At 36.8% G+C, this 12095-nt stretch overlaps 2 protein-coding genes across 2 annotated transcripts; both read right to left on the bottom strand.

The window, feature by feature from the left end:
• Positions 1-694: 694 nt before the first annotated feature.
• LOC147324574 (receptor-interacting serine/threonine-protein kinase 3-like) lies at positions 695-5521 on the bottom strand. Its single transcript, XM_086298471.1, has 13 exons — positions 5162-5521; positions 4750-5068; positions 4521-4669; positions 4373-4422; positions 3972-4127; positions 3791-3873; positions 3615-3681; positions 3474-3520; positions 3097-3163; positions 2884-2924; positions 2478-2526; positions 2143-2388; positions 695-2061 (listed from the first exon to the last, which is right to left on the bottom strand). The coding sequence occupies exons 1-13, from the start codon at positions 5314-5316 to the stop codon at positions 2054-2056; spliced, it is 1437 nt and encodes a 478-aa protein (XP_086154597.1). The 5' UTR covers positions 5317-5521; the 3' UTR covers positions 695-2053.
• A 716-nt stretch (positions 5522-6237) lies between these two features.
• On the bottom strand, positions 6238-11551 carry LOC147324573 (ankyrin repeat and protein kinase domain-containing protein 1-like). The gene is made up of 13 exons (XM_086298469.1): positions 11200-11551; positions 10788-11106; positions 10559-10707; positions 10411-10460; positions 10010-10165; positions 9829-9911; positions 9653-9719; positions 9512-9558; positions 9135-9201; positions 8922-8962; positions 8516-8564; positions 8181-8426; positions 6238-8099 (listed from the first exon to the last, which is right to left on the bottom strand). Exons 1-13 carry the CDS (start codon positions 11352-11354, stop codon positions 8092-8094), a joined length of 1437 nt encoding a protein of 478 aa, XP_086154595.1. The 5' UTR covers positions 11355-11551; the 3' UTR covers positions 6238-8091.
• Positions 11552-12095: the final 544 nt, after the last annotated feature.

Genomic DNA, 12095 nt, shown 5'->3' with positions numbered 1-12095 from the left:
TTTTTAAAATCTTTTTTTTTTTTTTTTACTGGAACCCTACTGATAACTACAGGGGCATCCAGAGTGTCATTAATGGCTAATTACTTTTTGTTACAATTAACTGCAAAAATGAAAAGGACACCCATTCTGAGCCAGTGCCTTAAGCTTTGATTTAACAAAGGAATGGTTATTCAAACATGTTTCAGTGACCGACAATATGTGCAAAGTAAAAAAATTGCAACCCAGTCTATGCAAATGGGTTAAGTCGTAAGTCACAATACATCAGAATTATCCAGCTCGAGTAATACCATGAAATTTATTGCCCCTAATTACACTTCCCTTTCAAAATGACATGACACTAACTGAGCTCTAACTTAGTGGCAATGAAAGTTATTCTAAGCAATCATTTATCTTACAATCTTATAATTTAACTGTATGTTGGACCAGCAGTTCTGTACTGCAAGGAGTTTCAGGCTTACGAAACAGAGATTATGAATGCAAAAATACACTTGCTAATAAAGAAAAAATAAAAGAAAGACAGAAAAACAGTCATAGGCAGTCACTTATATAGATACATTTATTTTTGGTAGTTTTGGTGTAACAACGTGAAGCACTGTAGTGGATCAGAAAACTGAAACAATCTTTCCAAAGTGGATATAAGTGCCAGGATTTGCATGTCTATCCTACTGGAGCCATTAATTTAAAAATTCCCACTAGTTGATTGAATTTTCAACATTTTTCAGCTGGCCAATCATTTCCATGTAATAAAAAACTGTTTTACTTCAGGACTTTACTTTGGAGTTTTATGCTTTTGACTAAGAGAGTCAAGTTTATAACTTCTTCACAGCTTGTTTGTTTCTAGTAAAAACAAGATCATTGCACTGTCACATAAATCATATGCTGCTCCAAAGATTTAATGACTAATAAGGGATTTTCAGTGCTCTGCTGGTTGACGCAGAGCCCTTTTGCCCTTTTAACACTATGATCCATGCAACTGGTTTTAAACATTTCATTGATTTATCCACGGCCAATTTATTCCAGTGCGAGTCAGAAATGTTCATGTAGTTGATGTAAAGACTCCTTCACGCTTGAGCTGCACCCTCACACACTCCTGTGATGGGTATTGTCAATACTCCCCTGGCGGATGGCGTGGTGACCCAAGTTTTCTGAATGCAATAACTCAAAAATGAGGTGGCATAATATTTTGAAATTCAAACTATAGTTGCAGCTACTAAAAATCTTGGAAGAGTTCTAATTTCACTGACCTCGATGTCAAGGTCAGAGGTCAAGTTTTCTCATTCATACTATAATTTCACCAACCAAAAGTTCAAATCTAAGTAACTTTGAATGTGATGTCAAGGTCAGAGGTCAAATTTTCCAAAATCTTGTGAATCAGACCTGGAACATGTACATCTACTAGGAGGTTGATGGGTAGCACGAGTTTATTATCATTAACAGAGAGACAGATGATCATTTAAAGTAAAATCAGCAGAACATCTGTGTATAGAGTACAAAATAAGCAATTCTACTGAGTAGGCAAATACATATCAATTTTAGTTTTTATGTCTAAACATGTTGATAAAATACAGGTCCTTGTAAGAAGGTTTAACAGTAAAATATTAAAAAGCCCAATTAAAATGTTTTTTTAATGCAGACTATTAACGTCCAACACAATCCTTTGAAAGCACAAAGAACTAGTGCTTGCAAAGCACAATAGGACAATGATCTGTGTCACGCATTAAGCAAACCCCTTTCTTTAAGTAAACTGAGGAGTATTCACTCATATCCCATGATGGCTTGCTGTTTCAGCTGGTGTTAATAGGTGTGGTGTGTTCTTGCTTGCTGGATTTTTATTTGTCTCTCACATCCCTCTTTCTTTTAGAGTGAAGATTCTTAGTAACAGGACAACAAAGACAGTCTGTCTAGGAAACCGGTGTCATTCACTTTGTATACAAATCTGTACAAAGGATCCTGATAAGGCTGTCCAACTCATCCCTAATAAATGGGATGATTATAGGATTGACACCATTGTCTCTTCTTTTTCTTCCTTCTTTCCTCTTTCTCTTCCTTTGAACTAGCCACCTACAGAAAATAAAGGAGAAACTATTAACTTGTTATACATGTTAAACCATATTTGACCTTTTTAATAAGAGCAAATCATACCAAGCCTCTCCACTAGTTCTGGATGATTTTTTTTAAGGGCATCAAAGAAGGCTGCTTTGACCCTCCACCCTCCTGAACGCAGTGTTCTTTGAAAGAGCTCCCTCATTTTATCTTGACTTGTCGGTGTAGCTCGAATATTTGAATAGGCTTCAGGATGGACCAGGTTTCCAAGCTCTTCTGCTATCGCCAGCACTTCAGAAACTTCTTTGATTAACGTTGCCCTGTTTTTATCAACAAAGTCTGCTGCTTATAAATGAAGAAAAAAGAAAGCATGTATTTAAAAATCATGAAATAAAAATTGTGAACGTGACTGTGAAATAATATATAATACACACCTTTTTCATTTTCAGTCAGATTTCTAGCAGAACTGCTCACATTATTCTGCTGCCAAAAGAAAAGAAAATTTATGTAGTCTCTTTTTTTTAACCATATCAGCACACAAACATCTGATTTGACTGTGAATCCTTTTGATTGTTTAGGATGATTTTTTTTATGTTTTATCTTTTTAATTTGACACAGCTTTTGGTTTGCCTACTTTGTTTCTGAGGGAGGTAAAAATTGGAAACATCCATCCTCTTTAGCACAAAATTTATTGCATGTATTTATACATAACAATATTTACGTACAAATGTTTAAGTTGGTTTTGTTGTTCTCAAGTATCTTCTGATCAAAATGAGACTTGATTAAATGAAGTCACCCTGAGAACTGAGAGGCAAAGGACAAAGTCCAAATAAAAAATACCTGCAATGGGATGTCCACAGTATCATTTGATGCTGGCGGTCCTGAAAAAGAAAAATATATATGTCTGATGTTTCTTGTTAATAAGAAAGAAATGTGTATGAGAATAAACTAGGGCTGTCAGCGTTAACGCGTTAAAAAGGGATTTATCCGCATTAACGCATTAACCCTAACCCTAATCTGCGTTAAACCCTAGAATAAACATAAGTGACAAACCTGGCATCTCAGCAGTGAAACCAGATGGACGTGACATGTTGGAATCTTGATGACCAAGTTGCATATTCTAGACCAGAGAGATAAACAGAACGCAGAGAAGTCTGATAAACGTCTTCACCATTAATTGCTATTATCAAGTTTTACTCTTGAACTAAAGCTTTACACTAATATCTATTTTTACAGTACATTGTGATTGTGAATCCTTCCTACTTGTGTCCAAGTGACATGTGGCATAATGTGAAAATCAACTAATAAGATCATTCATTCTGTCTAATGATGCAAAGTGTAATTAAAATGATCAAGAAACACTTGAGAAAGACTTGATAACATTTCTTTTCACTTTGTGAGAGGTAGATTTGTGAGTGCATATTAAATACCTGCATTTCAGTTCTTCCATCAACTTTATCATTTGACTCTGACTGTCCTGAAAAAAAAGAGAAATATCTGTATGATGTTCATTGTTAATAAGAAAGGAATAAGTCTGAGAATAAAGTGACAAACCGTACTGAAGAATCTACCTGGCATCTCATGATTAACACCGAGTGGACCACATGTGTCAGGATATTGATTACCATGTTGTGAATCCTAGGAAAGTAAACAGTACCCAAAGAAGTCTGATAAAAGTGCTCCCTCCAAAATTGAAATTGTTGACTACTTTATTAGTTCATTTCTGAAATTATAAGTTGAGTTGCACCAATTTTTTCATGACTTGTCCGACTGCATGGTGAATCCCCGCCCTGTGCTTTAAGAACACAACCTTAGTGATTTTATCACACCCTGAAACAAAATGTGATTGTGAATATATGTGATTTCATGCACATATAAAACGTCGGCTGTTTAATACAGAGTGTTTAATACAGGTAGTTAACACATACCTCCAAAGTCTGGCCTCTTGGATGGATCTCCATCCCAGCACCTCTCCATGAGGCCAACCAGCTCTCTCAGCCCTTCTGCCTTTCTCTGGTCTATTTCATCACAGGGAGGTCTGTCCCCCTTTGGGATCTTCAGTTTCAAAAGAGCTAGAGTAGCATCTGTGTGAAATACAATAAAGACTTTCATTAAAAAACATGAGCACAAATGAGACAGTGTATTTTTGGAAGTTTCTTGATAATGTTTATATTAGCTGTAAAACATGAAATCTAAATTAAAATTTAATTTTACAAAGAAGGGCAAAAATTGTTTGACCAGAAAACTGGAAACTTATGAGGAAAAACAAACACACAAACATAGAGAAATTTATGGAAAATGATAAGTAACTGAAATCCATTCATTGTACCTGGAAAAGGCTTTTTTCCGCAAATAATAGACCACAGAAGAATACCATAGCTTTACAAGATAAAGAAAGAGAAGGAATTAACACAATGTGTTTAAGGTAAAATCTATAATCATACATAAATCCCCACAACTATTCTTTTAATGTTTACCTGTATATGTCGAATTTACGAACAGGCTTATATGATGGATCAAAAGACTCTGGAGGCATGTACTGACATGTGCCTCCTTTCACTGTGGACATTTCTTCAGAGCTCATCAGAACACTGGTGGAAACCCTGGACAGACCAAAATCTGCCAGCTGCAAAATAATCAAGGAAAAAAATAAAATAACACAATTACATCAGTATAAACTAATGAGTTGAGTGGATAGCACTTTACCTTGGCATGAAGGTCACCATCCAGCAGTACATTGCTTGGCTTTAGGTCATGGTGCAAAATGTTCTTCTCATGGAGGAAGTTCATTCCTTGAGCGATTTCGTAGGCCAAGCGGAAGGCCAGAGGCCATGGTGGTGGACCTGACAAAGTCTCCAGCAGGGTCTGAACAGATCCTCTATCCATGAGCTCCATAACAATTCCCAACTGAATGTTCTGCCCTCCATTTGGTGGACATCCCCTATATATTCCATAAAGCCTCAGCACAGAACTGTGTAAGGAGACTTTGGCCATATGATTTGCCTCCTCACACAGTTCTATGTCCCTAGTGTTGGAAGGAAAATGTAAAAGCTTTAGGAAAGGACTATTTGATGTACTTGGAAGTATAGAAAGAAAAAATGTTCTGTTCTAATTTTACCCAGCAGCATGTCGAGGTAGCTTAATGGCCACGTCACACCTCCACTTCTTGTGTCTAGCCTTGAAGACTTGACCAAATCCACCAAAGCCAATTAACTGCCAGTTCTCCAAGCTTTCGTTTCCAACTGATTCAAATTTAGGTCTCTGCAGTTCCATCACCTGCTGAACTCAGGTACAAAACCTTAAAACATAATAAAATGACACAGTGAGGAGAATAAACCCAGCTTTTGTAAGTATTTTTTACAACACCTTAGAAGTCTTTGTTGTTGCACTAACATGAAAGCAACTGGAAGCAACACATTGATACACATTTTCCACTTTTTTAGCAATACTGGTGCACTTCTCACGACATTTTTGAAATTCTGGATTCTGAATTTCCCAAAGCTAGAAAGAAAAAAAGGAGACTAAACTCCTATACAGCCAGTAAGGCTCTACCCTCACTCTTCTGTGTCTTCTTCTTCCTACTTCACTGACAGACCGCTGTCCCCTCCACAAATTGTTTTAATTCCATTCCGCTTCATCTTTTACAGTACCCATTCACATCGTTGATAATACTGTGTCCAAATGTCCTAACACGTTTGAAAAAATGCTTGGAAGGAAATGACAAAAAATATTAATGAGCAACGAGAAATGGTCTTCCTGTTGTGAACAAGTAATAAAGAAAGAAAAGTTCTGAGGGACATTTCGTAGCGTATTGTTTTGCAAACTGGAGCTGTCGTTTGATTTGGAGCTAAAGCATCTGTGAGGAAAGAGGATAAAAAAGTAAAACGCTGGCTGCTACTCACCTGAAGCTGTTCCACATGCAGATCTAAGAGTTAGTTCAAACCAAAGCCGTGGTCAAAAAAAACAAAAACAAAAAAAAAACAGACGTTCCGACTTTCATTTTCGTATCCTGACACGCCCTCGAATTGTAGTGAAGGGGCGGGGCTTACATTAAACGTAATGAGCGAGTATTGACAGTATTACTGGTATGAACAGTTGCTTATAACTTTTTTGAGAGACAATATTTTGCTGAAAAAATGCTTTCTTTCGCCAAAAACAAAACAAAAACGCATGCACGTCTTTACACGTAAAGAAATCATGACCTTTAAGGCTTCGAACCACCGCTATAAAAAGTGTTTAACTAGAGTATCAAGGTTTGCTGCTGTAAGTTTCTAGACCTTGTTGGTGAAGTCGGTGGAGTTTTTTGATGTGATGGGGGGTGTTCCCCACAAGGGTGGATGGTGGCAAGATTTTTAGAAATGTTGCAGGTAGCTTAGATTATGCTGCTAACAATGGGTCTGAGTGGGATCTTTGTTGATCTTTGGAAGTCCGTAAATACAGGGTATAGCATCCCCTGGGTATAGATGATGATCTGGTCAACGACTTAATTATAAAGAAAAAATAAAAGAAAAATTGAAAAACAGTCATAGGCAGTCACTTATATGGATACATTTATTTTTGGTAGTTTTGGTGTAACAACGTGAAGCACTGTAGTGGGTCAGAGAAATGAAACAATCTTTCAAAAGTGGATACAAGTGCCAGTAATTGCATGTCTATCCTACTGGAGCCATTAATTTAAAAATTCCCACTAGTTGATTGAATTTTCAACATTTTTCAGCTGGCCGATCATTTCCATGTAATAAAAAACTGTTTTACTTCAGGACTTTACTTTGGAGTTTTATGCTTTTGACTAAGAGAGTCAAGTTTATAACTTCTTCACAGCTTGTTTGTTTCTAGTAAAAACAAGATCATTGCACTGTCACATAAATCATATGCTGCTCCAAAGATTTAATGACTAATAAGGGATTTTCAGTGCTCTGCTGGTTGACGCAGAGCCCTTTTGCCCTTTTAACACTATGATCCATGCAACTGATTTTAAACATTTCATTGATTTATCCACGGCCAATTTATTCCAGTGCGAGTCAGAAATGTTCATGTAGTTGATGTAAAGACTCCTTCACGCTTGAGCTGCACCCTCACACACTCCTGTGATGGGTATTGTCAATACTCCCCTGGCGGATGGCGTGGTGACCCAAGTTTTCTGAATGCAATAACTCAAAAATGAGGTGGCATAATATTTTGAAATTCAAACTATAGTTGCAGCTACTAAAAATCTTGGAAGAGTTCTAATTTCAGTGACCTCAATGTCAAGGTCAGAGGTCAAGTTTTCTCATTCATACTATAATTTCACCAACCAAAAGTTCAAATCTAAGTAACTTTGAATGTGATGTCAAGGTCAGAGGTCAAATTTTCCAAAATCTTGTGAATCGGACCTGGAACATGTACATCTACTAGGAGGTTGATGGGTAGCACGAGTTTATTATCATTAACAGAGAGACAGATGATCATTTAAAGTAAAATCAGCAGAACATCTGTGTATAGAGTACAAAATAAGCAATTCTACTGAGTAGGCAAATACATATCAATTTTAGTTTTTATGTCTAAACATGTTGATAAAATACAGGTCCTTGTAAGAAGGTTTAACAGTAAAATATTAAAAAGCCCAATTAAAATGTTTTTTTAATGCAGAGTATTAACGTCCAACACAATCCTTTGAAAGCACAAAGAACTAGTGCTTGCAAAGCACAATAGGACAATGATCTGTGTCACGCATTAAGCAAACCCCTTACTTTAAGTAAACTGAGGAGTATTCACTCATATCCCATGATGGCTTGCTGTTTCAGCTGGTGTTAATAGGTGTGGCGTGTTTTTGCTTGCTGGATTTTTATTTGTCTCTCACATCCCTCTTTCTTTTAGAGTGAAGATTCTTAGTAACAGGACAACAAAGACAGTCTGTCTAGGAAACCGGTGTCATTCACTTTGTATACAAATCTGTACAAAGGATCCTGATAAGGCTGTCCAACTCATCCCTAATAAATGGGATGATTATAGGATTGACACCATTGTCTCTTCTTTTTCTTCCTTCTTTCCTCTTTCTCTTCCTTTGAACTAGCCACCTACAGAAAATAAAGGAGAAACTATTAACTTGTTATACATGTTAAACCATATTTGACCTTTTTAATAAGAGCAAATCATACCAAGCCTCTCCACTAGCTCTGGATGAATTTTTTTAAGGGCATCAAAGAAGGCTGCTTTGACCCTCCACCCTCCTGAACGCAGTGTTCTTTGAAAGAGCTCCCTCATTTTATCTTGACTTGTCGGTGTAGCTCGAATATTTGAATAGGCTTCAGGATGGACCAGGTCTCCAAGCTCTTCTGCTATCGCCAGCACTTCAGAAACTTCTTTGATTAACGTTGCCCTGTTTTTATCAACAAAGTCTGCTGCTTATAAATGAAGAAAAAAGAAAGCATGTATTTAAAAATCATGAAATAAAAATTGTGAACGTGACTGTGAAATAATATATAATACACACCTTTTTCATTTTCAGTCAGATTTCTAGCAGAACTGCTCACATTATTCTGCTGCCAAAAGAAAAGAAAATTTATGTAGTCTCTTTTTTTTAACCATATCAGCACACAAACATCTGATTTGACTGTGAATCCTTTTGATTGTTTAGGATGATTTTTTTTATGTTTTATCTTTTTAATTTGACACAGCTTTTGGTTTGCCTACTTTGTTTCTGAGGGAGGTAAAAATTGGAAACATCCATCCTCTTTAGCACAAAATTTATTACATGTATTTATACATAACAATATTTACGTACAAATGTTTAAGTTGGTTTTGTTGTTCTCAAGTATCTTCTGATCAAAATGAGACTTGATTAAATGAAGTCACCCTGAGAACTGAGAGGCAAAGGACAAAGTCCAAATAAAAAATACCTGCAATGGGATGTCCACAGTATCATTTGATGCTGGCGGTCCTGAAAAAGAAAAATATATATGTCTGATGTTTCTTGTTAATAAGAAAGAAATGTGTATGAGAATAAACTAGGGCTGTCAGCGTTAACGCGTTAAAAAGGGATTTATCCGCATTAACGCATTAACCCTAACCCTAATCTGCGTTAAACCCTAGAATAAACATAAGTGACAAACCTGGCATCTCAGCAGTGAAACCAGATGGACGTGACATGTTGGAATGTTGATGACCAAGTTGCATATTCTAGACCAGAGAGATAAACAGAACGCAGAGAAGTCTGATAAAAGTCTTCACCATTAATTGCTATTATCAAGTTTTACTCTTGAACTAAAGCTTTACACTAATATCTATTTTTACAGTACATTGTGATTGTGAATCCTTCCTACTTGTGTCCAAGTGACATGTGGCATAATGTGAAAATCAACTAATAAGATCATTCATTCTGTCTAATGATGCAAAGTGTAATTAAAATGATCAAGAAACACTTGAGAAAGACTTGATAACATTTCTTTTCACTTTGTGAGAGGTAGATTTGTGAGTGCATATTAAATACCTGCATTTCAGTTCTTCCATCAACTTTATCATTTGACTCTGACTGTCCTGAAAAAAAAGAGAAATATCTGTATGATGTTCATTGTTAATAAGAAAGGAATAAGTCTGAGAATAAAGTGACAAACCGTACTGAAGAATCTACCTGGCATCTCATGATTAACACCGAGTGGACCACATGTGTCAGGATATTGATTACCATGTTGTGAATCCTAGGAAAGTAAACAGTACCCAAAGAAGTCTGATAAAAGTGCTCCATCTAAAATTGAAATTGTTGACTACTTTATTAGTTCATTTCTGAAATTATAAGTTGAGTTGCACCAATTTTTTCATGACTTGTCCGACTGCATGGTGAATCCCCGCCCTGTGCTTTAAGAACACAACCTTAGTGATTTTATCACACCCTGAAACAAAATGTGATTGTGAATATATGTGATTTCATGCACATATAAAACGTCGGCTGTTTAATACAGAGTGTTTAATACAGGTAGTTAACACATACCTCCAAAGTCTGGCCTCTTGGATGGATCTCCATCCCAGCACCTCTCCATGAGGCCAACCAGCTCTCTCAGCCCTTCTGCCTTTCTCTGGTCTATTTCATCACAGGGAGGTCTGTCCCCCTTTGGGATCTTCAGTTTCAAAAGAGCTAGAGTAGCATCTGTGTGAAATACAATAAAGACTTTCATTAAAAAACATGAGCACAAATGAGACAGTGTATTTTTGGAAGTTTCTTGATAATGTTTATATTAGCTGTAAAACATGAAATCTAAATTAAAATTTAATTTTACAAAGAAGGGCAAAAATTGTTTGACCAGAAAACTGGAAACTTATGAGGAAAAACAAACACACAAACATAGAGAAATTTATGGAAAATGATAAGTAACTGAAATCCATTCATTGTACCTGGAAAAGGCTTTTTTCCGCAAATAATAGACCACAGAAGAATACCATAGCTTTACAAGATAAAGAAAGAGAAGGAATTAACACAATGTGTTTAAGGTAAAATCTATAATCATACATAAATCCCCACAACTATTCTTTTAATGTTTACCTGTATATGTCGAATTTACGAACAGGCTTATATGATGGAACAAAAGACTCTGGAGGCATGTACTGACATGTGCCTCCTTTCACTGTGGACATTTCTTCAGAGCTCATCAGAACACTGGTGGAAACCCTGGACAGACCAAAATCTGCCAGCTGCAAAATAATCAAGGAAAAAAATAAAATAACACAATTACATCAGTATAAACTAATGAGTTGAGTGGATAGCACTTTACCTTGGCATGAAGGTCATCATCCAGCAGTACATTGCTTGGCTTTAGGTCATGGTGCAAAATGTTCTTCTCATGGAGGAAGTTCATTCCTTGAGCGATTTCGTAGGCCAAGCGGAAGGCCAGAGGCCATGGTGGTGGACCTGACAAAGTCTCCAGCAGGGTCTGAACAGATCCTCTATCCATGAGCTCCATAACAATTCCCAACTGAATGTTCTGCCCTCCATTTGGTGGACATCCCCTATATATTCCATAAAGCCTCAGCACAGAACTGTGTAAGGAGACTTTGGCCATATGATTTGCCTCCTCACACAGTTCTATGTCCCTAGTGTTGGAAGGAAAATGTAAAAGCTTTAGGAAAGGACTATTTGATGTACTTGGAAGTATAGAAAGAAAAAATGTTCTGTTCTAATTTTACCCAGCAGCATGTCGAGGTAGCTTAATGGCCACGTCACACCTCCACTTCTTGTGTCTAGCCTTGAAGACTTGACCAAATCCACCAAAGCCAATTAACTGCCAGTTCTCCAAGCTTTCGTTTCCAACTGATTCAAATTTAGGTCTCTGCAGTTCCATCACCTGCTGAACTCAGGTACAAAACCTTAAAACATAATAAAATGACACAGTGAGGAGAATAAACCCAGCTTTTGTAAGTATTTTTTACAACACCTTAGAAGTCTTTGTTGTTGCACTAACATGAAAGCAACTGGAAGCAACACATTGATACACATTTTCCACTTTTTTAGCAATACTGGTGCACTTCTCACGACATTTTTGAAATTCTGGATTCTGAATTTCCCAAAGCTAGAAAGAAAAAAAGGAGACTAAACTCCTATACAGCCAGTAAGGCTCTACCCTCACTCTTCTGTGTCTTCTTCTTCCTACTTCACTGACAGACCGCTGTCCCCTCCACAAATTGTTTTAATTCCATTCCGCTTCATCTTTTACAGTACCCATTCACATCGTTGATAATACTGTGTCCAAATGTCCTAACACGTTTGAAAAAATGCTTGGAAGGAAATGACAAAAAATATTAATGAGCAACGAGAAATGGTCTTCCTGTTGTGAACAAGTAATAAAGAAAGAAAAGTTCTGAGGGACATTTCGTAGCGTATTGTTTTGCAAACTGGAGCTGTCGTTTGATTTGGAGCTAAAGCATCTGTGAGGAAAGAGGATAAAACAGTAAAACGCTGGCTGCTACTCACCTGAAGCTGTTCCACATGCAGATCTAAGAGTTAGTTCAAACCAAAGCCGTGGTCAAAAAAAACAAAAACAAAAAAAAAACAGACGTTCCGACTTTCATTTTCGTATCCTGAC

Source organism: Aulonocara sp. 'chitande type north' Nkhata Bay, linkage group LG7, assembly GCF_057382095.1.
Source record: "Aulonocara sp. 'chitande type north' Nkhata Bay isolate Kocher_YH1m ecotype deep benthic linkage group LG7, A_spYH_male_GT1.1, whole genome shotgun sequence".
Taxonomy (NCBI): domain Eukaryota; kingdom Metazoa; phylum Chordata; class Actinopteri; order Cichliformes; family Cichlidae; genus Aulonocara; species Aulonocara sp. 'chitande type north' Nkhata Bay.
Note: the sequence above shows the minus strand (reverse complement) of the source record. Positions and strands in the feature narration are given on the sequence as shown.

Excerpts from the sequence above, each read along its gene's own strand:
- LOC147324574 (XM_086298471.1), bottom strand. The coding sequence starts at position 5,316 with ATGGAACTGCAGAGACCTAAATTTGAATCAGTTGGAAACGAAAGCTTG. Across the intron at positions 4,423-4,520 it reads CGTAAATTCGACATATACAG|CTATGGTATTCTTCTGTGGT; the intron begins GTAAACATTAAA and ends TATCTTGTAAAG. Across the intron at positions 4,128-4,372 it reads CGGAAAAAAGCCTTTTCCAG|ATGCTACTCTAGCTCTTTTG; the intron begins GTACAATGAATG and ends TATTTCACACAG.
- LOC147324573 (XM_086298469.1), bottom strand. The coding sequence starts at position 11,354 with ATGGAACTGCAGAGACCTAAATTTGAATCAGTTGGAAACGAAAGCTTG. Across the intron at positions 10,708-10,787 it reads ATGATGACCTTCATGCCAAG|CTGGCAGATTTTGGTCTGTC; the intron begins GTAAAGTGCTAT and ends ATTATTTTGCAG. Across the intron at positions 9,559-9,652 it reads TGTTAATCATGAGATGCCAG|GACAGTCAGAGTCAAATGAT; the intron begins GTAGATTCTTCA and ends CTTTTTTTTCAG.